A 26,979-nucleotide genomic window follows, 5' to 3' on the forward strand; every position below is an offset into this window, starting at 1 on the left:
TTGCTCGGCCAGACTGACCAATCCGACGGCTGGGAGGGATTGTACCTAACCAATCGCTGGCGGAGCGGGAAGGGCGCTATGCGCCCCCTGGCGGCGCCCGGAAGGTGGTGCTGCTGCTCGCTGTTTGGTGGCCGCCGCTCGGTGCGGACCGCACGCTGTCCGCTCCCCGGGGGTGGGTTCCCGCTGCCTGTTGCTCCGCGCCCAGGGCCTGCTGCCCACTGCACGCTGCCTGCTACCCGCTGCAGCCTGGTGGCCTGCTGCAGCGCAGCCCATCTGTGCATCCCGTGGCTGGGCCACAGTGCCTGTACTCTGTGCTGGTACCCGGTGCAACCCACCCAGCGGGCCCCACAGCAGCACAACCCTCTCGAAAGCAGCCCCGGAACACTGTGGGCCTCCCTGCTGCCGACGTTGCCAGCCTGGAGGTAACTTCCCTGCCCACATGCCCCAGGAAGGAGAGCTCAGCAGCGCAGGGGTGATTGCGTTAAATGCCACATTTATTTCAGAACTGAACAAGCCTCACGTTCGCATGGATGGCAGGAACCCAAGGTGCCAACCTCCAGGCACAGGGCAGGGAGGGCCCAGGGGCGCTGTCATTGCTGGCAGGAACCAGAAGGCATGAAGGGCAGCCTCCTTCTGTAGGCCCTTGGCCCAACCGCTGGTGCTCGCCTGCCCTCCACGCCACCATGCCCGTGTGAAATTTCTCTTCTGATGGGGCTCACAGTCATGCCTAAACCTTGGGTTTGCACTCCTCATCCCAGGGGGCTGTGGTGGTAGAGGGGATGGGTGGACAGGGGCCTGACCAGGGGAGCACATGCTGCTGGTGAGAGTGGAGCCGGTTAAACGGCAAGAGTAGCCTGCGAGCTGGGGATGTCCCACAGGGATGCTGCAGGCATCTGGTGGGCAGCTGTGTCTCCCTTGGCCCTGAGCATGGTGGCCTCCAGCCGAGCTGTCTGGTCTGCAGGTTTGCTGGCCTCAGGCAGCTTCAGCTCCAGCTGGAAGACGCCTATCCTACGGCCACCCCTCACCTGCAGCATGGGCAGCACTGCCCAGCCATGGCTGGTGAACCCGTGTCTGGTCCCTGGCAGATGCGGGTTCCATCTCCACCAGAAGCTGCCTCTGCCCTGGAGGAGCCTCCCCTCTTCCCTGGGGTACTCAGTGTTTCCACCCCTCGCCCCTTATGTTGAAATTTGGGATGGTACTAACTTGTCCTTGCACAGGGCATGGGAGCTGGGATGTCACAGCCTGGGCCCGGCGTTGCCCCACCTGCAGCTCTGCCTCCATGCCTCCAGGCACGTACCCCTCCCTCCATGAAGGGCACAAGTTGGCCTCCAGGTCTTGAAAATGGATCACAGCGGGGAAAAAAACCAGTTTGATGAGGAGCTTGTTCTGGGCAGGCAAGCTGCCACCTACTCAGGGCATGGTGCTGGGAGGAACAGCCCTACCAGGGCTTCAGGCCAGAGTGATGGGGTGAAACACCCAAGGAGCTGCGTTGAGGCTGGGCAGCCCTTTCTGTATCCCGAAACCCAAGCTGAACAGCAGCTGATGTGCATCGAGGGAGTCCCTCCAAGCCTCTGCCCACCTGCCATGTCCCTACCCATTTGTGTCCCCCACAACACGAGCATAACAAGAAGACAGCACCACATCTGACACACACACACCCACACACACGTGCGCGCACACGCGCACCCACCACAGACAGCGCGGGGGGTGCGGCAGAGCCAAGGCGCAGCCGTGCTGTGCAAGGGAAGGTCAGTCGCGAAGGCATGACAGCGAAGCTGGGGGGGTGCCCGGTAGATGTGCAGAGGAAGATGCTTGCCTTCCCGCCTGAAGCTGTGCCAGATGCCACTGGCTTCTCAGGAAGCCCCAAAAGAAAGCATCCCCCCACGGGTGAGAGGGGAGGAGAACGAGAGCTGCTGCTGCTGGGGGAGGTGGGTAGCAGTGATGGTTGGAGGAGGTTTTTTCAGTGAAGCCACCTCTGCCACGGGAAGCCCCCTAGATTAACGTGCCAATGGAGGCAGGGTGGGAAGGAGGTGGGTGCTCACTTCTGCAGTGGGGGAAGAGGAATGAGAAAATGCCAGCTACAACAGTAAAAAGAATCCCTGCCCACACCCCACACCAGCCTCTCCCCTGCCCCTGACCTGCTTCAAGCCTGTCGTCCTGCTGGGAGGAGAAGGGATGTGACAGCCCTTTTGGGAAAGGGTAACAAGGATACTGTGGATTGGGATAGTTGTTCCTAGTCCCAGCTCCTAGAGAACTTTCCCATCTGGCTTTAGAAGGGGCCACCTGAACCTCCACAATCCCAGCAGGGATGGGACCCTCAGCATGCTGCCCTAAGAAGGAGGGAACCCCATTGGACAAGCACCCCAGGGCTCCCAGGCTGGCATAGCGGAGGTGGCCTGCATGCTTTCGGTTAGGAAAGACAGCCCCACACGAGGTGACAGGCAGAGCTGCCCCCAGAGCCCTCCTTTTCCCTCCAGCAGGACCAAGCTCTGAAGCGAGGTGACCCATCCATGTAGACACGGGTGCCCCAGCCAGCCGAGACAGCAGGCTCCCCCCTTCCAGAGGTAGATGGGGCAGGTAGGAATTGCCTCCTTTGGGAAGACATGGTGGGCTGTCCAGCCACTGCTCAGGGGAGAAGTAATTTAAGCTGCAAGTGGGGCAAAGCAGAGGGTTGGGGAAGGGCGAGAAGTGAGAGCAAGAGCTCCACTGTTGCTGGGCACATGTCAAGGATGTCCCGGGGAAGGCATCTCCAGAACCCCGGCCCACCACCAAGGCTCTCCCTTGCCCTGGGGAGGCGTTGTCTGGGGGCCAGGACCCAGCTTATGGGATTTTTGTGACATAAATAGAAATAAACACTTTATAAATATCATCTTACACTACTGACATCTGATCTTACCCTGCCATCTCTTGCAGAAACATCAATTAACTAGGAAATCCCCATACCTAAACTACCACTTTCCCTTCGCATGGAAGCAATTCCTCCTGCTTTCCCACCTCCGAGCTTTACTGCACTCCCACCTCTGTAGATCAAAGACCAGCTTTTAGACAAAACCAACCTCCTCGCTCCCTCCCCTCTGACAGGGACCTTTCTGGAGTGTTACAGATGGTGTGACATTAAGGTCACCCATGGGGGGATGGGCAGAAGATGGCACGTGCATGAGAAATCCTGCCCAGGCGGGTCCAGGCTTTTGCAGCTATGAACAGAAGTGAGTTTCCCCTGTGAAGGTGTGAATCGAGACAGATCCTTCCATGGAGCAGACAGCTGGGGCAGCAGATGGTGTGAGAGATCAGAAGTTAACACGGGGAGTCTTGAGATAGAATCAGCTATCTTGATCCTGTTGGCAGACGGATGAGGTGGAGGGTGTTTTTCAGGTTAGATTCTCATCTGGGCTGTTCTCCTTCTGGACAGCTTGGATCTGATTTGGAAAACGAGGCAAAAGGTGTCAGAGATGTGGGCAAGGAGAGGGTTGGTCCCCCAGGTTCGGTGTCCTGCCTCCAGGCTGGTGCTTGAATCCAGCCAGAGCTGGAGGTACATGGGATTAATGGCCCTCTAGCCAGAGCACACAAATTTCTGTGCATTTACTCCTATTCCCCTGTTACTCCTATTCGCCACTTCAGATGGTCTCAAGAACTTTGTGAGATACTCTCAAGAACAGTGAAGGGCCAGCGTCCCTACTGCCTGGCATGGATGTTGCTTTGAACTCAGCACAACGCCTCTGTACCAGCTCGGATCTGGCCCTAGACTGAAGCATTTAAGTGGGGAGGAGCTGAAATCAAGATTAATACAGTCCAAGTTTTGCTGGCTGAGGGCCAGCCCAGACACAGGTCTGCACAGGAGGTGCTCCCCACACCTGCCTGGGGAGGCTTCAGTAGGGAGAGCACTGGGAGTAGGGCAGGGAGCATGCCTGGCTGCCTGCGGACCCCCCACTGACAGCTTCCCTGCACCCTCCTTCCCCCAGCTGCCCCCAGTACCTTATGGACCCAGCCAGGAGGGGGTTGAAGGCATAGAGCCAGTCGTGCATGTCCTTGTCACTGCTCGCCTGCAGCAGGATGCCCCGGTGCTCCGTGCACACCGCAAACGTGTTTGGGGTCTGCCAAGGGAGAGCCGGGGTTGAGTCCCTTGCCCAAGGGGGTGCATGGAGTTGGGCTGGTTCCTGGTGCCCTACCTTGAGCATGGCCTGCTGGTCCTCACTGTACTCCACCTGGGCCTTGGAGAGGTTGAGTATGGCCCTCTCGACTGAGTCCTTGTCTGAGTTGTAAATGTAGACATATGGGCGCCGGACCACCACGAAGCGCTTCACCCATCCATTGGTGTGGGGCTCCATGAACTGCAAGTAGCCCTTTTTGGAGACGATGGGGCTGCAGAAGGGACGAAAGTCAGGATGGGACACAGGACACAAAGAGGTGGCAATGGTAGGGCACAGTCCCCCAGCCCCAAGGCACTCCCCTTGCTGGCTGCCCGAGCTGCTCCTACCTGACCCTAATCTCCTGGATGTCAGGCACCAGCAAACGCTGGGGTTCCTTCTCTTCCTCAGGCCGGCTGGATGGGGACTTCTTCTGCTCTCCTTCTACTGCAGGCTCCAGGTCAGGGCTTTCCGCCCTGGAGGAGACCTGGGGGGGTCTGGGTAAGGAAGAGAGGCCAGAGTGTAAGAAGAGTGACAGCTGGGGAAGTCGCATTGACCAGGACCACATCCCAGTTGTATAGCTGCCCTGCCCAGGGGATGCCAAGGCATCACCCAAACCTCCCAGCCACCTTCTTACCTGACCTCTGTGGTGTTGTAGCGTCCTTCCACCAGTGATGGGCAGGTCGAAGAGGGGGTGAGAGTGGTAACCCCAAGAGCTGGCATGGATGGGTCTCTCATCAGGGTCATGGACATTTCAGACAGCTGTGGAGGAGGAGAGGTGTGGACTCGAGATTCTGCCTGAAGCCAGGCCCAGGCAAAGGACCGGCCACCTGCTCATACAGGGAGAGGCAAGATCTCCGGCTGGCAGGGTCCTGTCCAGGCACAGTCCTGAGAGCCACCAGCTCCAGGAACATCAGGGCAAGGGGAGGGAGCAGGGACCCCGGAGCAGGGACTGCTCACACCATGCTGCCCATCTGGCCCCGACCCAGCCAGTCCCCCCAGCCACGCGTCCCTCCTGGCCCCCGCTAGCTCAGCAAAGCCCGGGGCAGCAGCAGTACCTTGCTCTCGCTGGCGCTAATGCAGACGTGGCTGTGGCTGTACTCCCTATTGAAGGTGTGCGTGAGCAGGCGCAAGCACTGCAGAGAGAGAAGGAGGACAGTGGGGCAGGACGCACCTTCCTTCACCCTCCTCCTCCCGCTCCTCTTGGGCTTTCTCCTGCCACAGCCCACTGCCACCCTGTGGGAGCCCCTTTCCGCCTTAATCCCTGTGAGATGGGGATGCTGCAGGATGGTACCTTCACGGCCAGCTCCTTCTGCCTCTCACTGGGGGTCTCAGCAGGAGAGGTGCGGCCCTCAGGGGCCCCATCGACAGAAAGCGGGGAGGAGACGCAGGAGGTGCTTCGGGACTCAGAGTCCTCACTGGAGCAGGAGGACAGTGTCTCCAGGCCCAGGCGCTGGGTCATCTCCAGCTTCTCACGCAGGAGTAGGTAGTGTCTTGTCTTCTCCACCTGGGTATGGGCAGCCAGGGTCAGGGGTGGCCCCTTCCCCTCGCAGGCATCCTTTCGGGGATCACTGCTCATTAGGTTTGGATCTGCTGGGACCTGGCTACCAGCAATGCACATGAGAGCACTAGTGGCACAGCCCCAATCCTGCCTCCTCCCACAACTGGGAGGGCTGAGACACCCGGGGGGTGGGGAATCCCACCAGCACCAGCTGGGCCAGGGACTGAGCTGTGAATTGCACCATCTCAGCCCATTTCTAGCCCAAACTCTTACTTCTTGCAGGAGGCTGAGTTTCTCCAGCTCCCACTGATGGTCCAGGATGAGGCTGTCGCTGCGGGGTCGCCAGCCAGCCAGGTTCTCCTCTCCCCGCACATAGGCTACGGAGGTGTCCAGCACGCGCCGTCGCCGTCTCTGCATGCCTGCAGGGACAGATGCACAGCTTGGGGAACAGATGCACAGCCCCAACCTCAACTGCCATGCTGTTCCTCCCAGCCTCCTGCTGAACAACCGGGAAAAGATGCAGCACCCACCTGGGCTGCCGGCATCAGCCATGCGGCAGAGGCTGAGCTCGTAGACTCCCGTTACACGGTTGCTGTGAGCAAAGGGAGACGAGGCGTTACTGGTTCTGCCCCATCACCCTGCCCTGGTTATTTTGCCCAGGCTGCTAGGGTGCCCCAGAAGGTTTCCAGTCCCCAAGTGATGGCTTTCCTCCCCCAGAAAGGCAGGGGCATCCCGGTACCTCTCAGAAGCCCGCAGGCTGCCACTGCCAAAAAGGTTGCGGATGGAGCGGGAGGCAGGAAGCTTGGCATCCCGGGAGTAGAAAACCATGCAGAAGTCTTTGGTGATGACAGCAGGCTGAGTGCAGTTCTCCATCTGCAGCAGGGCAGGGGGGGAGGCATCAGGGGGGCTGCAGCTTGGCAGCCCAGCAGGTCTCTTACACCCCTGGTGCCCAGTGGTTTCTACTCCCAGGGTCCCACAGGGCGCCCAAGCACCAGCTTGAATCCTGCACCCCATTAGCATCGGTGCTGGCTAAGGAGGGGTTCACACTGGCTGCACCCCAATGGTGGGGAAAATACCAGACTTTGTTTGCATTATAATGGTCCCAACTAAGGTCCTTGCCTCGATGTAGGCGGAAAGGGTGATATAGATTTTCTCCCGGTACGGGGTGACACGGTTGAGGAGTAGCGAGTTGTGCATGGAGCTATCCCACGCCGTCTCAAATTGGTAGAAAGTCCTGCCGAAAAAAATAGCAGAGCCGGTAAAACAACCTCCCCAGAACTCCAGGTGAGTGAGCAAGGAGATGCCATCGTCCCCACCCTACAGCGCTGTGGCAGGCCTACAAGGAGACACGGACATGCAAACGCAGCGGGGACAGATGGGGACAGCCACTCCAGAGGACACAGGCTCAAGGCAAAGGGAGATAAGGTGTGGCGGGAGGGGGATGCAGCACCCTCAAAACAAGCTGACGGACAGGGTTTTGGGGAGGAGGGACTGCGGGAGGAGTGGGGCGTCAGCTGGGGTGCAGGCAAGGCAGGGCAGGCTGGGAAGGCAAAGGAGGGTGCATGCCCCATGCCCGTGCTTGGAATTGGGGGCTGCCTCCCCCAGCGTGCCCAGGCCAGGTCCCCAACATCCAGTCCAGGGCACACAGCACCTCCCGGCCCCTGCCAGGAGCGGCTGTTGCCGTTTGGGTGACAATGGCCAGAAGGGAAAGGAGGGAGGATGCTCAGAACTGGGGGGTTGCTGCCAGCCCACCCCTGGGAGAGCAGTCCCCCTGCCAGCCAGGTCCCCTTCCCCAGGGCTGCCCCTGTCTGCCAGTCCTGAGCCCCAGCAGGACCCAGGGACCACTACTCGGTGGCTGGCCCCTGTTGGGCTGTCTCTCCTGGATCTTGCTCTGCACTGATAGCCAGCCCCATCCATCCTCATTCCCACCAGGCTGCATCACTCCCCTTGCTGTGTTTTCCATGTCTCCCAGGCTGGAAGAAGGAGCAGGGGACATCTGGCCCCACTCACCCAGTGCCTATGGGGTCCCATAAAGGACAGCACAGCCACCCAGAGCAAGAGCAGCAACCACCCTCTTTGGGTCAAGCAATCGAGGGTGGGGGAAGCAGGAGCCGGTTCTGCTTAGAGAGCATGGGGGATCCCCCTTTCACCCACTGCCCTGCTTCTGGGCTCCCTCCTGGGCCAGCCTTGGAGTTACAGGACACCTACTCCGAAAAGCCATCAAGAGCTGCCGCAGTCCTGTCTCCCGCCTGAGCAGCCTCAGAAAGCCGTGACTCAGCGATATCTTACTGAGGATGCTTCAGCACCTCCCTGAAGCAGCATCCAGGTGCTGAGGGACTCTTTCAATGAGAGCTGGAGCAGCCAGGAGCAGGGAGAGGCTCTCAGCTGTGATTGCCCCCACATTGGAAGAAGAGGGAGAGCGACGCTTTCGGAAGGTGTATAAAATACAAAACCCCCGTGTGAGACAGAGCTAAGGCACCTTTACAGACACAGGTTGCTTGAGAAAAGATTAGCTCCCCAGGGAGGAGGAGGAGAAGAGAAGCCTCAGGGGAGGGGGGAAAGAGCAAAAAGCAAAGGGAGGAGGCAAAGGAGAAAGAGAGAAAAGCAGGAGGGACCAGACCGAGCGGGTGCGCGTGAAATACCTAGTGTCATTTCCAAACGAAATGCTATAAGTGGAAGGTGACCCAAGGACAAACACACACACGTACACACACAGAAAAACGAAAGATCAGAAAGCATTGTCCATATGGGGCTGGCATGGGAGCAGGGCCATGAGGACGGCAAGCCCCTCGCAGGGGCCTAGCTGGACCACAAATCAGAGCCTAGAAGGAGCTCGGCAATGGCAGACAGAGGCTTACCCGCTTGGGTGAAAACCCACTGCCTTCCACCTTCCTTGCAGTCCGACCGCTGGGAAGCGAACACATGCGTGCTCCCCTTCCCCTTAATTCTGCCCTCACTGCCATCCTAGGGCAAGGAGCTCCTGCCAAGCGCAGCCCCCTAGGAAGGTGCCCATCGGGGGGGACCAGCCATCCCACTGCCACCCACACGATGGGAGATAAATTTCTTGGCCCATCCCTTGCTCCACAAAGAGGGCATCACTGTGCTGAGAGCCCATGGGCAATGCCAGCGTGAGCCCATGTGCTCCTGCAGCGAGGTGCTGGATCCATGCTAGATCCATCCCCCAGCACCCCAGGGGGGACAGGGTGATGCTGGAAGGACAGCTTTGCCCTCAGGCATCTCTGAACAGGACCAGCTTCTAGCTGGTAGGGAGGACAACCTCCTGGGCACAAAGCTACAGAGCCTACTAGGACTCAAGAGACCCCATCCCCTGTTGCCCAGATGCAACCCCCTCTTCTTCCGCCCTGGGGCATGGTAGCAGGATACCCCCTCCTCTGGGGCCTCGGCAATGATGCCATCCAGAGGCTGGTAACAGCATCCAGGTCAGGTGACTCTCACCCATGTGCCACGTATCAGGCTCACCCTGCAGTCCCTGCTGAACAGCACCCATCCCCAAGCAGCTGCTCCCCGTTACACAGGGGTATAATAGTCTGTGTCACGTATGGGTGTGTGCACCCACCATCGTGCCTGTGTAGACGCACACTGCCCGTATACCGCACCTACGCCTGCAGGACTGTGCACAGGGTGGGCAGCTGCTGCATGTGCAGCCGCACCAGCTGGCGGTGCTGCCATTGTCACTGGGTGCCCAGGCAAGGACTGGAGGCACCCCAAAGTCCCCGCTGTGGTCCACACCAGCCCTATGGCTATTCCATGTGGTGCTGGGGGCCAAGCTGGGGCCGGGGTGGGAAGTGACAGGGAGGGGTGGCACGCTTGGCGCCGGATGCCAGAGAGATGGGAGAGCAGTGAAATCAAAAAGCACGAAGAAAACCCAAATCAGGCAATGGGAACGCAGGCGTGCGAGGGGGAGTGGCAGCCAGCAAGAGCTCAGCCCAAACGAACAGCAAAAGTGGCTGAGTGAGCGAGAGGTGCCAGGGCAGGAAGGAGGAGGGATGGGGTGTGTGGAGAGATGGGGGGCTGGATGTCCAAGTGCTGCCTCCGGCGGGAGTGAACACATGGAGGCAAGGGGGAGAAAGAAAGAAGGGAGAGAGGAAGGGGGGTGGAAAAAAAAACCAATGGAAACAAATAATACCTAGGCATATCCGAATCAAGAAACTGCCTGCGAAAACACAAAACAATCACATGGTTAGTGTGGGCTCAGATGGGCAGCAGCAGCAGAGAGAAGCGAAGGGGGATCCTGGCCACTGCCCCCGCACCTCCTCCCTGGGCACTCAATGCAGGGATGGATGGGTGGCAGGGAGGGAGCCATACCACTCCCCCGGACTCCTCCCGAGTGGCTCCGGGGGACTGGGGAGGCTGGAGAGGGGCTGCTCTGGGCAATGGAGGCTGCGTAGCATAAGGCAGTGAAGCAGGGAGCACAAGCAGCCAGGGAGGAGAGTGAAACAGGCAAAGTGGGACCTGGTCCTGCCCGCTGCCATCCCTCTGCCCATCCTTGCAGGCTGCTGGGCCTGAAGCATTCATGCCTGCACATGGGATGGAAGCAGAGTGGGAGGTGCAGCAAGCACCCCTCAGCATCCTGCGGGAAGCCAGCCACCTCCTCCTCTCCTTGCCCAGCCCTGGGCAGGCTCAACAGGATGGATACAGGACAGATACAGCCAGCCTGCGGCCCCAGTTTGGGGTGGACCCTGAGGCACAGACCCTCTGAGCGTGCAAGTGAGGTGGGCTCTTGCACAACCTGAGCCTCCTGCTGCCCCACTTCTCTCCGCACCCTGAGCATCCCAGCCCTGCAGGACCTGTGAGGGTAAGGCAGGAGCAGGAGGTATGTCCCCTCTGACAAGCTATGCTACAGATGCTGATGATCCTACCTGGCTGCACCCAGGACCAACCGGCCAGATCAGGAGCTGACATAAACCAGCACAGCCCCAGGAGCCCATGGATGCCACAACCACCCAGCTCCCAGCAGCCCATCAAAAACCACTGCAGCTCTGCCAGGCTGAACCCTCCTTGCCCAGCTATCCCCACCTGGCTTTGCTCTGTTGTCCCCATGGCTGTGCCGAAGTCTCCTCGTCCAATGCTCGCACACATACCCAACCCCATGATTTGGCTCTGCTGCCCAGGTACCACTTGGCTGCCACTCCACCGTGCCCAGGAGCTGCCCTGGGAGCTCTGCAGGGCAGCACCTCCCATCCAGACCCCCATCATCTCCCCGGAAAACACCCTGTCTTGGGACAGACCACCTTGGGCAGCAGTCACCCCAAAGAAAACAAGGTGAAAAGTGGTCCCCTCTCCCTGCCGGGATGCCTCTACCCTGGCAACAGCCATGCACACAGCCCAGGACCAGTCCCGCTGCTCCCAGTGCTGCCAATAACCATCCCAGTCTTGTCACGGCTGCTCACACACACACATTCTGGCCAGGGACTCCCGGCCAGTCCCCTGAGTTTCACCAGCAGCACTGGTGCAGAGGCAAGCTCTGCCCTCTGCACCCACTGATCCCCCCTGCCACCACAGGACCCAGCCAGATCTTGGAGATAAAATACTTGCAGCCCCGCTACTCTCACACCCCTCCTAAACCCATGGGGAGGACACAGCCCCCTGGGACAGGCGTGAAGGGGCAGGCATCCTCAAAGTCACCTGACAGCAATGGAGGCTGGCTTTCCTGCATCACCCCCACGGACAGGGACCAGCCAAGTGCATCAAGTGACCTTTCCAGTGAGTTTGCTAGGACACTGGACAAAAAGTCCTTTGCGGCAGGTCCCCTGCAGCCATGGGGACCGTACATCCAACCAGCACCAACACTGATGGCTCTCTGCGCCACGCGGTCACCAGAGAGCGATACCCCCACCCAAATTCTCTGTAGTGCCAAAGCCCAGCACAGAAAGGCCTCGGGGAGGAGGGGGAAGGGGGCTGGCAGCCTTGAACCCTGAGACCCTCTGCAGCTCCAGAAAAGCCCCACCCTGAGGCAGCAACGGGTTGGCAGGATGCTCTGGAGGGACTGACAGCCCTGCCAGGGAAAAGAGGGGTCTGCCATGTCCCCAGCCAGCCCTTACCACAGCGGGGGAAGAGCAAGAGAAGAAGTGGCACGCACCGGTCATCCTGGGAAGGCTTGATGTACCCGGAGGAGAGGATGTTCAGGGACAGAATGTTGGGGTCGATGAGAGACTCATCTGCTTCTGGGGTGTTCCGGATCCGACCTGCAAGCGCAGCACGGGGATGCTGCTCAGGTGGCAGGTGGTGGCCCTGTGAAGGTCCCCGTGAGGGGCAGCCCGCCTGCCTGCATCCCCCAGCAGTGCCCCCATCACAGGCAGCAGCCACCTAGTGCTTGGCCACTCAGCACTGGAGGTCCTGGTCCAGCTCCTGGGTTCAGTGGCTGGGACCAAGGCGTCCTGCCCACATGGCATCCTGGTGTCACCTGCCAGGCAGCCATAGCTTTGCAGGGTGGGAGGGGAGGTGAGGCATAAAGCCCTGCATAGGAACGTGGCCAAGAAACAGCCCGAGAGGATGCTTGAGAGTTCAGTGTGCTGGGGGGTCACTTACAACCTACCCAGCCTGGCTCAGCTTACCCACAACCAGCTCCCGCACTTCCTTCCAGCGGATGAGGCTGCCTGTTTCATGCACCAAGGTGACAGTGATTCTCCTCTGGATGCCCTGAGACCCACAAGGCCAGAGAGAGGGGACAGTGGTTAACACAGCTTCTGACAGGAGCCAGAACTGGGATGGCATCTCAGGGAGGGAATACCTGGTGGAGGAGGAAGGTCCCATGGCATGGCATGCCTCCACGGTGGTCCACAACAGCAGGGATATAGCTGGAAGAGAGAACTGCGTCACGACACAGAGCCCTGTCAGACTGCCTGGAGATGCCAAGCACCAGGCAAATCACCACACTGCCTCCCTCTCCTTCCCCCTCTCCTTTCTGGCAGGACTTACTCGCCATTGGCCTCCAGCTCACAGATCTCGAAGAAGACCATCAGGTCGTACTTGCACTGGCATGGGCCAGCACTGGGACGAGTCATGGTGTTCAGCTTTGTTGCAGGCACTGCAGTGGGTCAGAAAGACAAAGGGTGAGCCTGCCGCTGACATTTGGAGTGAGGCATGTGACAGCAGGCAGAGTAAGAGCAGAGCACGCAGGGGCCGTGGGGAGACACATAGAGATGGCAGCAAGGCAGGAGAGCATGGATAGATGGGGACAGCCCCATCCTGGGGACCTCACTGACCACCACTGTGCCTTCTCCTATGCCCAAGGAGGAGCAGCGAGAGTGTTAGGATGCAGTCAGCCTCACCCGTCTCCAAGATGCAGACCCTGAGCCAGCAGCCCCAGCATGGACACATTCCAAAGCATGTAGCTCCACTCCAGGGACCACATGTGGACAGCCCAAAGGAGGCTCCCCTGATGCGGGTGTGGGGACCACCCAGCAAATCACAGTGCTCAGCCAAACCCCAGCAACTCGGGTCTCGGCAGCTAGAACACAGGAGGGACTCTGCAGCCCCTGCAGGATGGCAGGGCTAGGTAGCCATCTGAGCCATCCAGGGCAGGTAGCCTCCTCCCTGCCACTCCACAGTGGGTGAGAAGGGGGCTTTGTATCAGCTGAGATCTGCGGGAATGTGCCAAGGGCTTTCGGGTGCCCTGGCCTGCAGTACATTTTGTGGTGCTCCTGGGGTCCTAACAGGTCTCCCTGGGGAAGGGGACCCCACACCTAGCATGGGGACCATGGGTGGGCAGAAGAGCAGGAGGCCAGATCCCCTACCTGGTTTGGAGAGCGGCATCACACGGGGGAAGTGGCGCCGGGATGGCCTCAGCGGGCTGCAGAGAGGATTGGCTTGGTTAAAGCATCCACAGGGATCCCTGAACCCAGCCAGCCCCACCTATGCCCCAGGGCCACCCCTTCCCACCTCCTGCTCCTCGCTTTCTCTGGATCCCCAGAAAGCTGGCTGCACCAGATGACCCCATGGCACCCAGGGGCTGGAGGTGGCCCAGGGTGCACCCACCTGAGGACGTCCTTGCAGAGGGGAGGGAAAGGGTGCTGCTGGTAGTGCCCAAACACTTCAAATACAATTGGCTGGCTCTTGATGTATTCAATGAAGGACTTGGTCACCTCCACGGCAATCTGAAAGAAAAAGAGCCATTGATGGCACAGTTTAGCTCGGAAAAGGATGCAGTTGGCAACAGCACTGGGGAGGTGAGAGGGTGCAAACCTGTCTGATACCCTGCATTGCTCACCCATCCCCTTCCCTGTGGCCCAGGGATGCTCTCCCCACCAAGACCACTGCTACGAAATCCCAGACTTTTTGGGTGGAGCACAGTGGCTTTGGTCTTTCCTCACACATCCACCTTGTCTAAGATTGACTTAGCTGGGCAGCTGTGACGGGCTGGGAAACCCAAGAGGAAGATGCTCCCCTGGGGAGAAGATCCAGCCAATGGCCCCACAGAGACCCCAGCAGTTGAGGAGGTGAGGAGTTGTGGGCAGGGGAGAGGTACGCACATTTTGGACATGATAGAAGCCCAGTGGTGGTCCCCGTCCCGTGTTCTTCAAGGGCTCTGTCGAAAAGGCCTCATCGTGGCGATGGATGAAGCTGTGGAGGGAAGGAAGGTGGCTCAGGGGCTGTGGGACAAGGACGTGCTGGAGCAGGGAGGGGAGAGAGGGCAGGGACCACGAGAAGAGCTCACTCCCACCAGGGCTGCTGCCCACACCCTGGGCTGGCACAGGACCTCCCTGAAGCCTCTCCCTGCCTTTTGCCAGCAACCAAACAAGGTACCAGACAAGTGCATGGGCTCATCCTGCAGCCCTTGGTTTTGCTTCCCCATCCATGAAGAGCTCAGAGGTGAGGGGGCTGGGGCTCCCTGACATTCACCGCCAGCCCCGAGGCGATAGCCAGAGCATGGTAGGAGACACGGGGCCAGGGGACACTGGGTGCTCACTTGAACTGGCAGAAGATGTCTGCATATTCCGCAGAGATGCTGGAGGCTTGCAAGACTGTCACGCGGAAAGTGAAGATGCTGCCCAGCTTCAGGTGGTCCAGAGCCGCCTCCAGTGGCCCATCTGGTGCAGGCTTCTCTGGGCTGTCCAGGAGAAGGTCCTCTGGGGTCACTGTGGGGAGAGGAAGGTCCTCAGCAATGCGGTGGGGTGACCCCCCTCGGTGTCTGCCAGCAGCCCCACAATGGGGCAGCAGGCTTTTGATGCTTGGGTGGGCCCAAGGAGGCTGGGTGCTGGGGCAGGGGGCCACTCCCCAACCATTTGTTAGCACCCACTCACCTGCACAAGTGTTGTTGTTGACTTCATCAGCGGAGGGACCCACGTCGCTGACCTGCCCCTGGCCTTCGACAATGCGCAGCTCCTCCTGGGAGGTCCCCGAGCGAGACATCCCCATGGCCGGGCACGACTCCGACTGGAACTGCACCAAGAGTGGGGCTCAGGGATGCTGGTGGTCCCTGAGGCAGTCCTGCTTGCACCGCTGCCACTGCCTGAAGCACTGGGGCACCTCCACATCTCCCTTCCCACCCCACAGCAGCCCCCACTAGAACATGGGCGAAAGCAGGGTACACCGGTGGGTGTCGCAGGGCTGGGGACTGCCGAGTGGACTGGGAGCATAGTCCCTTCAGCGTGATGCCTGCACCTCTGGGAGCCCAGTGGTCCCCATGGGGACCATCACCATGGCAGACAGGGGCTGCGGTCCCTGGGCACCCACCATGAGTTGGCTGCCACCATACCTTCTCAAAGTGCTGGTCATCAAAGGATATCTTGGCTGTCCCTGACTGCCGCACGCCAGAGCCGTAGTCGGGGGCTTCCTCATCCGCTGGAGGAGGGATGGGGGTGAGCCAGTATGGCGGGCAGAGGGGATGTGAGGGGCACATTTTGGGGGGGTCCCCCTCCTACCTGAGATGGCCTGGACGGCCACACGCAGGAAGCCCTTCACCTCGCCCTTCTCGCTGACAATGGCCACACGGTGGACCAGGGGCACAGGGTAGAGGAGGTTGCTCAGGTAGACGAAGGCCCTGCCGGAGAGGGGGGGGACACACAACACGGGGGGGAGCGGTCACTGCTCCCACCCGCATGTCCCCAGGCACGGGTGGCGTGGCCGGCGGCGGCCAGGATCCCAGGTCGCCGCTCACGGCGCGACCGCAGCGCTGCAAAGCAAAACTAAAGAGAAGGCAGCCAGGGCCAGCCGAGAGGGGTGGGGAGCGGGCAGCGGGTGGGCAGCGTGCTGCAGGCAGGCGGGCGGGCAGCGCACCGCAGACAGCACCATGAAGCAGACAGGGCTCGCGTACCTCTCCGGCTGTCACCTCCGTGGCGGGCGGGGAGGGGGGCTGCGCTGGTGCCACCCTGAAGCTGGGAGGGAAGAGGACCTTCTCTGCAGTGGAGAGCCGGAGGACTAGGGCAGGAGGTGCTGCAACAGGACTCGGGGTGGCTGCGGAGTCACCGTGGGGGGGACAGGGGCAAGACAGGGGGGGAAGGGAGGATGACAAGGGAGGTAGAGGCCAGCAGGAGCAAAGGAGGGGAGAGGAGGAGGTCCTGGCCAGAAGCCTCCAGAGATGAACCTGCCAGGTGGGGGGTCCTGGCCCCAGCTCTGCCCACAGTGCCGTAGGACCACTGGTGGCTGCAGGCGGCCTTTGCCCAGCTGGGGGGGAGGCTGCATAGTGTGGCTGATGTCATCAATGGCATTTGTCCCCCTGCCCCATCCCTTTGCACGCGTGCCTTTGAGGTCCCAGGGTGCCCGCCAGCCTGTCACGGGGATGGCACCGCTGGCTTCTCCCTGTGGGTGAGGAAGGAGCTGCCCAATCCCCGTGAGGCAGGTTTGAGCCTCCCTGCCGTCCTCCATGGTGTCCAGGTCACTGACACTACCACAGCAAGGTGCCATGCCAGGGTTCAATGTGATGGCTGCACCACGTCTCTGCCAGCACCTCCTGCCAGGCCACAGCTCCCTGTTTCTCAAGAGCTTTGCTTCCTCTTGCCACCTTCCTCAAACTTGCTGCCAGCCAGCTCGCCGTTTGGTGGTCCTCCTGGTGCTCTGACAATGGCAGCACGTCGTGCTCTCAGCAGTGACAAGCCACCTCCACAGCCTTTGGTGCTGAGTTCCCTGCCAAGCGGTGCAAACCACCCTTGCCAGTGGGACGGCACCGCTCCCAGCAAGAGGGGCTGTGGGTTGCGTGGCACCCCTCCCCATGGTGCCCACCAATGTCTTGAAACACAGCGTATTTGGGTGTCATGAGGCAGGATGGTGCTGAGGCCAGCAAGGACACTTCTGCTTTGAGAGGGTCCCAGGAGTGTTGCATCTCCAGGTAGATGGCAGTGCTGCTCGTGACATCCCAACCTCACAGGTGTCTTTGCAGAAATCCAACAGCACCTGGAAGTGCCATGGGGGCTCTTGCAGGAGGCCCTAGCCCCGCACTTGCAGCTCAGGCTCCCAAGTCTGGAGGTTCCCCTGCTCTGGTGACTCCCATTAACCTCCAACCACTGCTTGAAGCTTTTTCCACCCAAAGCATCTCCAAGGACTTAAGTTGTGGAAGCAAAGATGATGCCCCACCACGACCCTGCTGCCGGGGCCGTCTCACCCCATCTCTTCTCGGAGGCCACCAAGGACAAGTGGCTAGACCATGCCAGGTCTTCCCAGAAGGACCACATGGCCAGGGCAGAGCCCTGTGACCACAGGGAGGTCTCAAAAGCACAGGGATCTGGGTGTGCCCAGCCGCCTGAAATCACAGGGCAGCTGGTGATGAAGCCAGGTGGGTGGAGAGGGGAGGAAAGAGGGGGAAGGGGTGGGCGGGGGTGGGCGGGGAGGAGAGGGACAAGTGTGTCACTAGAGGAAGGAGGGCAGGGACGCTAACCACAAGATTGGTGAGGTGCAAAGATGGCATGCTTAGACCAAAGAAAAGCCTTTCCAAAGGAAGACGAAAGTGAAATAACCCCAATTTTCGCTAAAGCTTTGGAGATATAGAGCCAGCAGCTAAAAAACCGGCCCCCCCCCAAAAAAAGAAAAAACCTAAAAGGAAAAAAAAAGAAAGAAAATAAAAAAATCAAAGACAAGGATCCAATCATAAACCAATCCAAGCACACTTCACAAGAAATGTGGCCGGCAGAGCTGCTGCGCGGGGAGCCAAACCCAGGGCAGACTCAAAAGAAGTCAGAAGGTGCCGAGCTCTGGGGAACATGCCCCCAGCACAGAGCGGGGCTGCTGCCGCAGGGCCTTGTTTGGTTTTTTGAGGTACCCCCGAGAGTTTTGGGGAGGGTTTGATGTTTGGTCTTTTTTTTTAAATAAGAAAAAAAAAAGAAAAAAGGAAAAAAAAAGGGGGAAGAACCCAGCTCTTTCGGTCTGAGGCTGCAGGACTCTTACCCCACCTCCACCCTCTCTGCCTGTACTGGTCCCCCTCCTCCCCACCTCACTTCCCGCATCTGCCTGGCAGCAATAAGCCTGGCTTTAGCACAAAGAGGAAGAGGAGCTCCAGCTCCACCCATCGGGGCAGCCCCAGCAGAGAGAGCTTCACCATCATGAGCCACTCTGGCTCCTGCCTGGGACAGACCTCCAAGACCAGCTCTGGGTGTACATCCCCTTGGGAAAACCCCGGAGCAGAGCTGGCAGCACTGCTTCCCATTTTGGGGATGGCCAGATTATAACCGGGTTTGGCAGCACAGACAGTTTTGCGGCAGCTGGTGGGTTTCTCCAGGCCAAGATCAATGGAGCCCAGGGGGGGTCTCCTGGCCAACAGGTATGAGAAATCAAAGCTCTTGTCCTTGGCCAGAGTCAAGGAGGAGTTGGAGCCTGCACCTGGGTCCCCGTGACCTCCCTAAACACCTCCTGGGCCAAGCCAGCAGGGAAGGCCCCAAGCCAAGCACCAGGCACGGGCAGCAAGAGAATATGCCACTTTTTGCAGCGCCCTCTTCTGTCTCCTGCACCAGGCTCTCCCCTCACTCCCTTCAGATTCATCCCCCTTACTGCCTGGGGACATCCAAGCTTCCACGTCCAGGGGGGCTCACGCTGACCAATGCAGCCAGGACAGCCGAGCCAGTGGCAGAGGCACATGTGGCTGCAAAATGGCTACAGTGTTCCCAGACAGTGGCACTGTGGGGTCATCCCGAGCCAGGTGGGAGGTGGCCCTCCCTGGGACAGAAATGGCCAGGACTGAGGCCTCTGTGTGGCTCCCCCACCTCCTTCAGTGCCAGAGACACAGCAGATCTCCCCTTCTCAGGGGGCTGCCCCAAAGAGGGACCTGCCTAAAGGGTCTCCAGTAGAGCTGGCACCATCCACCTTCCCTTGCTATCCCCTACCACCGCTGTGCTCGCCACAGCCCTACCTCGGTGGACACCTCATCACCCTGCCGGGCACCCTGGGTTCAGTGGCAATCCCGGCTGGCCGGCCACTCCCTGTGCCTCCGGGATGCCCTGGAGGTGGGAGTCATGTCCGAAAGCAGTTCCCTCATGCGAAAGAGCTAGTTCCTTCCCGGCATGCTCTCCTAAAACCTCACCAACCTTCCTACTAAACTGAACAGGGGGGAGCGGTCGTAAAACGGATCCCGGCCATCACACAGCGGGCACTCCGGAAAGATGTCTTCCTCCAGGTCCTCCGCCTCCTCCTCCTCCTCCTCCTCCTCCTCCTGCCCCTGGTGCTGCTCGTCAGCAGGCTCGGTGATGTCGGAGTCGGGGTTCGAGAAGGTAGGGGAGGGGGTGAGATCAGCCATGCGCTCGCTCATGCATGTGTTGAAAAGAGGAGAGCTGTTGCAGCCAGAGATATCTGAACTAAGGTTAGTACAACAAGATAGAAGACAGGTTAACACCAGCTGTTCCAAACAGAGAGAGAAAGAATAGGAATTTTGATTTTTTTGGGGTTGGTTTTCTTTCTTGGGTGGGTTTTGTTCTGCTTATACCAAGGTATGTTGGGAAATAAAGACCTGCCCATCCAGTGCGTCTCTAAAGGAAGCCACCAATGGCCGTTGGCTATAAAGGGCAGAGAAAAGAGTGACCCAAAGAACTGGTACAAACGGTGGGGATTCCCTTTGCTGCCTTTGCGGGCAACGCGAGGATGGAGCAGGTGGCACGACATTCACCGCCAGCCCTGCTGCCAAAGGGAATCTCTCCACGTGCCATGGCACAGGGGGGATGCCTCCGCAGCAGGTGTGGTTGGTTGGGCCATGTGGCTCAGCCCCCTGCTCCCCCTGCCCACCAGGGTAGACTCCTTCTCCGAGGTGGCCCATCCTCATCGCTGGCACTACACCCTTCCAACCGGCGCGCAGGAAGTGCACGGAGACACACAGCACATACCATACAGATGGATGCTCAGACACCAACGCGTGCACAGGGACGCGTGCCCACCAGGGCGGAGGTCATGATGGCACAGGCTCTTGGCCGGCTGGACAGCCATGGCCCCCTGCCTCCCACCAGCGGCAAGCCAAGAGCCTGCACCTCACAACACTGTTACAGCAGGCAGCAGGAGCGTTGCCAGTGGCTTATGGGTCCCTCGGGGTCCCGGCAGCCAATGTGGAGGAGAGCCATCACAGGCAAGATGGGCCCTGACCAGCACCGTGGAGGCAACACATCCTTCCATGATGCAGCCCCAGGGAAACGATGCCCTGTGCATGGCAGAGCTGGCGGCGCTTCCTCCCGCAGGGCTGCCTGCAGGTCCCAGATGTGCTTAGAAGGAGCCGAAGCACTCACCTGCCAACCAGCCTGAACCAGGGAAAGCGGTCGTAGAAAGGATCTCCACCAGTCACCACATTGTCGCAGTCCTCGATGACACTAGAAGGCACTTCTGCTGCACGGTCATACATTTCACGCATCAGGTCCAGGCGTTGCCTGCAGGCAGAGGTGAACGCGGTGAGCAGCAGTGAGAAACCAGGCTGAGTCCGGCCGAGCTCTTTTCAACAGGAGCATCGTTTGCCCACCTCAGCTTCTCCAGGGTCCAGTAATGTGTTGCCCCATTCTTCTGGTCCTGCACCTCTACAGCCACAATGGTCCGGGGGAATGGTCGCTTCTCACGGTCCTTGGCAGCATCGGGAGGCAGCAGGTCAGGAGGGAGAGGTGAGTACAGCGTGTCTGTGAGAAGCACAAACTGGAACTGGACCTGGAGAGGGGCAGAGGGGGATGGTGAGCCACCTGGGAGGACAGTGGGTTCCGCACAGTGCCTTTGGCAACCCCCTCCTCAGCATATCCCCAGCTGCCCATGCTTGTGGCCTCTGCCATGGGTGCCACAGCAAGCTAGAGAGGACCCCTGGGCACTCACCTTCTTCTTCAGCTCCACGCTGATGGCATTGGCCTCCTTGAGGAAGATGGCATTGCCCCAGAGCAGGTCACGGAGGGAGGTGAACTGGTACCACTTCCACTTCCTAAAGGCCCAGAGGGCCAGCTCGAACTCCCGTTCTGTCCACTGCACTGTGAGGACACAGAGGGACAATCACTCCACCGCCGGGAGGGACAACATCGGCACAGAGGTGCCCAGGAGACCCACAGTCCTCTTCTTGCTCCCACAGAGGGCATCAAAACCCTGTGGTGGCACCTAGCCCTCACCTTCATCCTCAGGTTCTTCCTCTTCCTCGTTTGCCTCAGGGTAATACCTAGAGTCCATCTGCTTCTGCAAAGCCTCCAATTTGCTCTCATAGTCCTGGGGGAAGGAGGGAGAGGAATGATGCAAACCACAAGGTGTGACCTTTCTCCATGTTGCCACACAGCACTTCTCCCTTACCACAGGAACCCGGCCTCCTCCCTCCTCCAGATCCGTGTTTATGGAGACAACCCCAGGAACAACGGGTTTGCCCTTGTTTTTAGGACACAACAGAGCCACCCCATGCAAACATCTGCCAGGACTCGGTCATGCCTGGGCAGCCTGAGAAGAAGCCAAGTCCTGGCCACCTACCAGCCTCTGCTGCTCAAGAAGGTAATTTGCCTCCTCCCGCTCCTTCCGGTACTGGTCCTCCAGTTCCTGGAGCCTGAGAGGAATGGGGAAGGAGACAATGACCAGCCTGGAGGTGGATGCCCAACTCCCCATCATGCCAGCCCCCATGCCCTTACCGCTGCTCCATCTCCTGCTTCATGTCAATGCCCTGCTTCTCCAGCAGCTCTCTTTGGGCGAAAGCCCAGTCCACAGGCTCAGCGGGGGTCTCAGCGCATGGGGTCCGCTCCCGCTCCTGCCGAGCCTGCTCAGGGTGGTTGAAGCGGAATACATGGCTCTTCCCCATGATGATGCGGTTTCCTGCAGGGATGCATGTAGGGCAGGGGGAAAGGGCATGGGTTTAATGTGGGACAACCTGCAGGGCCCCATGGGATGGAGGGAGGCAGGTTAGAGCTGCACTGGTGTGCCGGCTCCAGTGACCCACCTGAACGCAGGATGCTGGGCTCCGTCACCTTTTTACCGTTCACATAGGTGTCAGCACCTTCACAGGGCTCCAGGGTCACTATTACTGCAGAGACAGCAGGAGGGAGAGAGAGGGAGCAAAGGTAAGATGGAAGCAGAGGGATAAATCCTGCATCTCCCGTTCTGCTGCTTCTGCAGATCTGCCCCAGCTGGCACCCCAGGCACAGAGTTGGGCAACACTGGGGTACCCACTGGCAGCACCCACACCCTGCGCAACCAACAGGGCTTGGCCAACCTTATGTTAATCAGAGCAGTGGCAAGGACTAAAAGCAGCTGGAGGCTGGCCGTGAGAGGATATCAGAGCCTCCAGCACCCATCTCCAGCCTCCACAGGCTCGTCTCCCAAAGCCCTTTCCCCCCCAGGATCCCACTGATTTGCGGGATGGGCTCTGCTCCTCATCTTGGGCAGGGGAATCATCTACTGTCTGCTCTTCCCTCACCCTGATTTCCCTGGCCTGCCTCACCGTGGCAGCCTCTACATGCCTTGCACGACCTTCCCTCTCAGCTAGGTGAGGGCCATAGCTCACTCTGGAAGCATGGAGAGGCCACAGCCATGCAGGAGAGCCCTACTAGTCTGAGGAGGGCAGGGCACCAGGCTGGGTGCAGGTGCTGGGGCCACACAGAAGAACTGGGGTTCCCAGGAAGGTGGAGCCCCTCCAGACAAGGAATACCTTCACCACCGGTTTTGGTGTCGCTGCGGAAAAGGCAGTGCTCTTCCTTAATGAAGTGCCCGCTGAGAACGATGTCCTGCCTCTTCTCTGCATCTTCCCGGCCAACCCTGCCGGGGGGAAACCCAGCTCAATCCTTCCTCAAAGCATCCCCTCCCTGGGCCTCCCCCAAAACCATCCTTGGGACTGACAGGAGCAGCCCTTCATGCACAGCAGGATCAATGACCCTAACGAGATTGCCAGGCAAATACATTTCTCCCACGTGGCTATTACACTCTGGGGACTCCCCCAGGAATGGTGCCCAACCTGGGGACAGTTGTCACCCCACTGCCCACTCAGGCAAGTCAGGCACTGAGATACAGGCTAGGCTCCCACCGCTCTGCGAGACCTGGCCCTCACCTTGTTATCCCATCCTTGATGTAGTAGAGAAGACACTCAGACATGAGCGGGTCCTCATTCAGGTTGACCAAGTGGGGTGTCTGGGAGAGACAAACAAGGAGTCACCCTGGTGCACCCCATCTACCCAGGTGCTAAGGGATGCTCCCGAGGGTGGTGGGAACTCAGCAGCGCCTCAGGCTGCCCCCTGCACTGACTTTCCTGCCCTCCATAGCTCCAGGACAACAAGCCCAGGCAGGTACTTTTCAAGGGGAGAACCAAGCAGCCAGGATGAGGATGACCTGCCTCCACATGCCTCCTTGCTTTCCTCCTCAAAGGGCTGAGCCCTGTGCACCCTTCCCCTGCCTGCCTTTGAAAATTCCTGTTGCAAACAGGCCCAACACAGCCGAATGCTTCCCATGGCGAGTCAACAATATGGCTTAGTGTCTCCTGGTGTGGGACCTCTGCTCACCTGTGCCACGCGTCCACGGGTCCTTGCCTCACTGTAGCCCCTAGCTCCACTGCGGGCAGTGTAGCTGAGGCAGAGGCATGTCCCATGCAGTGGCTGGTTTAGGATAAAAGGAACTAAAAGTGCACATTTTCCTCCACTGACAGCACAAAGACAGATTAAGCACCTAAAAGAGCAGGTCCCAGACCAGAGGTTCAACCAAAACTAGTGAAGCTGTATCCTCAGGCTGAATTTCACTCCTAGTCTCCTTCCTAACAGTTCCCTCCCATCACTTTCTTCCCCTGGGTCACAAACCACTTTGTTCTTGACAAGAGGCAAGTTTCTCCCACCGACCACAGACTTCCCTGACTGCAGCTAGCTTATCTCACCCCATCACAAGCTGCTATGATTGCACCTTCAGGCAACAGGCAATGTCCCAGGAGTATCAGTAGGTGAAGTTCTGAGTTTCCCAAAAATAAGACTAGACTGTTAGAAACATCTTATCAGCCTGCTGACACCTGGCATGCAGAGGTTTCTCCGTCACGACAGTGCTATGAGCCCTGGCTGAAGGAGAGACTTACTGCAAATAGGGCAGGAGAGCTGGAGGTCAAGGAAAATGCAGGCTCTTCTCCATGGTGGCTGGCAGGAATAAGCAGGCTGTAACATTTAACCTCAGGCCCCTCTAGCCAAACACATAGCTCAGGGGTCCTAGACTCCTTCAGCTTGCAGCTCTTCTCCAGATTTGCAAAGCTGACTAGTAGAACACAAATACTCTACCTTCCACTGAGCTCCTTGGAGATGTTACTACCCCAGTGATGGCATACACCAGCACAACAAAGTCCTGGCTGCTTTGCGCTTAACAAAATGGGGTTCTGCATGCTACTGATGCTAACTTTCCTCATCAGCCACTAAGTCAGAGGAGTTTCCACCTGCCAGACAGCCAAAGAGCAAGAGGGCACCAAGACCACCACAGCAATGCCCCACCTCCAAGACCAATGTGCTTCAGGGAATAAACCCCGCCTCACTTTCTACACAAAGGTCTGGGGTCCTAACAGGCAGCATGTGAGACAAGAGTGAGGAACAAAGGTGGTGGTATAGAACGTGTAGAAGGACAAATTTCTATTTGTCCTAAGAGCCATGCCAAGGCATGCAAGGGGAAGGTCCTGAAGCCTTCATTACCAAATGTCACCACCTCAGCTGAGGACACACACATCTACTAAGATGTTTGGCCAAGCCAACCAGCATCAGCTGCCAGGGCAGCCCTCAGCGTCCTTTGGTGCAGCGGGAGAGCTGAGCAAGCCTGCCTCAGTCCTACCTGCACGTGCCTGCACCTCATCAGCCCATGCTGCTCTGCAGGCTTCACAGGGTTGGGGCTGTAAACTGGATATCTCTACTATGATGGTTATACAGACAAGCAAGGGGCAATGATGCACTGTAACTGGTGCTTGGCAGGGTTTGCTGGCACACAAACTCTTCAGGGCACAGCCAGTATTTTCTTAGAAAATACTTTCCAGGATGCTACAAGCAATAAAGAGTATAGAATGTTTCTGCACTCGCATTCCTCAGCCAGGACCTGCCAGTTTCAGGGGCAGCAATTTCAAATACCCAAATATGGATTTTTATAAGCTGACACTGAAGTTCAACACGGTGATCATCAGCAAAGCCCCACATGAATGGGGACAACACCCAGGCAATGGGGGCTGGACGTTTAGCCATGTGTTTCTACTGATGTTTGTACCCAGCAGGGTCAACACTGGGATTTCCCACATAGGTTTCAGAGCCAAGGAAAGACTAGTGAAATATTTGGGGCTGGCCAGCAGCAACAGGGCAGGTCTGAAGGGAGCTGCAGAGGTAGAAACCAGCCCTTGTTTGCCAGGAAGAAGACAATAAGATGATCCTACCTTTTTAGGAGAGAAAACGCCCAAGGTGCCTCCATCCTCCCTCATGGCCACCCCCATTTCAGCTAGCAATGCTTCCCTGAAGGAGCAAAGGAAAGAAGAAACTGTCAAAGCCCCACAAGCCCCTGGAGCCAGCACTAGACAAGCCCAGGATGGGACCCGAGCCCATGGGTTTGCCCCACAAATCACAGCTGTAGGGCTTCCTTCAGCCCTCTCTGTGCTCTGAGGGTTTCTCAGGGCAGACCACATCTGTGCAGACTAATGTGGTGGGCACTGGGGTACCTGCAGGGCAGCCAGGGTATGACTGGACGGTCACATGGCCCAGCTGCCCCAAGGAACTGAACCGCTGTAGGCAAAGTACAGAGGAGGGGAGATGCCTGGGGAACCCCACCCCGTCCCATCTCATCCCACCCCAACCCACCCACCTCTCCATCCGGATTGCTTCTGTCCTCCGCAGCTTCTCCTCCCACGTCTCGTTCAGCTCTGCAATGATCTTCTCTGTTTCCTAACGAGCATAGGATTAGCAGGGTGTTAGCATGTCCTACAAGCAGCAGACCTGCCCGCTCTGCCAGGCTCTGCCCAGCATGCTGCAGTAGAACGGGCTGTGGCAGGATTTCCCCCACGTCTTTCCATTGTCCCCATCTTTAAAGAGTGAGGCACGAAGACCAGCCTCTTCATCCCCTTGCTGCCAGCCTGCTCCTGTGCCATGATGAGCTGAGAGTGCCCATCCCCAGCCAGGAGCACCCGTCCCGCAAGGCAAAGGCAGCAGTCACCCCACGGGGAGGACGGCAGCACTGGGTAGACCCTACCACACTGAACCCTCTCCCGTCTGGCAGCTGTGGATCGGTCCACTCCGCAAGAGTGTGCCCAAGCGTCGCTTCCCATTAGCATCACCCATAATGAGTTTCCAGAAAATACCGAGCCCCCCCTGCAAGGCTCAGTGCAAGGGTGTTGAGCTGAGCCCTCTGTCCTACCATGCGCCAGCCTCTTACCTTGAGCCTTTCGATCGCCTCTTCACTGCCCGGAGCAAACATGATGCGTTCGTGGAGGCTGGCAACGGAGGCGGCACGGCTGGACAAGGCTGACAGGGAGGAAGAGGGGCTGATCCCAGCGATGGCATTGGTCACTGTGGAGAGATTGTCATGGCGGTGACTCAGCTCTGCCCCTCTAGCATCATTATTGTTCACAAAGTCGGACACATCTACGGGCAGGAAAGGAAGGATGGGCCAGGGAAAGACACACGGACAGGAAAAGAGAGAGAAAGAGAAAGATAGAGACAAGAAAAGCCGTTGGGAAAAAAAAAGAATGGCTGGGTACATCAAGAAGAAAGCCAGGAATTACAAGGAAAAGCCACAGGCGACAGCACAGCAGTGCAGGCAGCAGCAGGGCAAGGGCATGCGCATACCTCCCCCAGCCCCGGCAGCCCCCCCAGGCGCACGGGCTGTTTTGGGAAGCAGCTGTGGGAATAGCCCTGGAGCCTTTCCAGGCTCCCAGGGGTGCTTTATTCCAACACCAGATCCTGCAGCCATCAGGTCTGGGATCAACTGCCCTCCCCAAGAGGAGAGGAGAGGTGGCAGCCCTCTGCCCTACAAAGGGGTTGGGGGGACGGAGCAGGAGGA

General features: G+C 58.9%; 1 protein-coding gene across 20 annotated transcripts in view; it reads right to left on the bottom strand.

Annotated features, from left to right (window-relative positions):
• Window positions 1–473: 473 nt before the first annotated feature.
• The window catches only part of KIF1A (kinesin family member 1A), a 42,374-nt gene continuing 15,868 nt past the window's right edge, over window positions 474–26,979 (bottom strand). For 3 of the 20 annotated variants that reach the window (XM_064456987.1, XM_064456988.1, XM_064456986.1), the window contains exons 15-50: window positions 26,353–26,561; window positions 25,786–25,865; window positions 25,364–25,439; window positions 23,039–23,118; window positions 22,643–22,749; window positions 21,935–22,018; window positions 21,630–21,810; window positions 21,475–21,547; window positions 21,129–21,222; window positions 20,845–20,993; window positions 20,507–20,685; window positions 20,280–20,417; window positions 19,098–19,364; window positions 15,510–15,628; window positions 15,344–15,429; window positions 14,889–15,027; window positions 14,555–14,723; window positions 14,118–14,208; window positions 13,624–13,742; window positions 13,383–13,438; window positions 12,565–12,673; window positions 12,377–12,443; window positions 12,201–12,285; window positions 11,726–11,831; window positions 9,773–9,799; window positions 6,745–6,859; window positions 6,365–6,498; window positions 6,156–6,217; window positions 5,899–6,044; window positions 5,419–5,631; window positions 5,183–5,260; window positions 4,762–4,886; window positions 4,475–4,621; window positions 4,167–4,359; window positions 3,973–4,091; window positions 474–3,416 (exon numbers count right to left, since the gene is read on the bottom strand). In XM_064456987.1, coding sequence (XP_064313057.1) covers window positions 3,374–3,416; window positions 3,973–4,091; window positions 4,167–4,359; window positions 4,475–4,621; window positions 4,762–4,886; window positions 5,183–5,260; window positions 5,419–5,631; window positions 5,899–6,044; window positions 6,156–6,217; window positions 6,365–6,498; window positions 6,745–6,859; window positions 9,773–9,799; window positions 11,726–11,831; window positions 12,201–12,285; window positions 12,377–12,443; window positions 12,565–12,673; window positions 13,383–13,438; window positions 13,624–13,742; window positions 14,118–14,208; window positions 14,555–14,723; window positions 14,889–15,027; window positions 15,344–15,429; window positions 15,510–15,628; window positions 19,098–19,364; window positions 20,280–20,417; window positions 20,507–20,685; window positions 20,845–20,993; window positions 21,129–21,222; window positions 21,475–21,547; window positions 21,630–21,810; window positions 21,935–22,018; window positions 22,643–22,749; window positions 23,039–23,118; window positions 25,364–25,439; window positions 25,786–25,865; window positions 26,353–26,561 — 4,265 coding nt within the window. In that variant the 3' untranslated portion in view covers window positions 474–3,373. Of the gene's footprint in view, window positions 3,417–3,972; window positions 4,092–4,166; window positions 4,360–4,474; window positions 4,622–4,761; window positions 4,887–5,182; window positions 5,261–5,418; window positions 5,632–5,898; window positions 6,045–6,155; window positions 6,218–6,364; window positions 6,499–6,744; window positions 6,860–8,267; window positions 8,292–9,772; window positions 9,800–11,725; window positions 11,832–12,200; window positions 12,286–12,376; window positions 12,444–12,564; window positions 12,674–13,382; window positions 13,439–13,623; window positions 13,743–14,117; window positions 14,209–14,554; window positions 14,724–14,888; window positions 15,028–15,343; window positions 15,430–15,509; window positions 15,629–19,097; window positions 19,365–20,279; window positions 20,418–20,506; window positions 20,686–20,844; window positions 20,994–21,128; window positions 21,223–21,474; window positions 21,548–21,629; window positions 21,811–21,934; window positions 22,019–22,642; window positions 22,750–23,038; window positions 23,119–25,363; window positions 25,440–25,785; window positions 25,866–26,352; window positions 26,562–26,979 lie in introns of all 20 variants that reach the window. The other 17 variants (XM_064456992.1, XM_064456991.1, XM_064456994.1 and 14 more) reach the window with 11 other exon arrangements.

Source organism: Phalacrocorax carbo, chromosome 7 (genome assembly GCF_963921805.1).
Source record: "Phalacrocorax carbo chromosome 7, bPhaCar2.1, whole genome shotgun sequence".
NCBI classification, from domain to species: domain Eukaryota; kingdom Metazoa; phylum Chordata; class Aves; order Suliformes; family Phalacrocoracidae; genus Phalacrocorax; species Phalacrocorax carbo.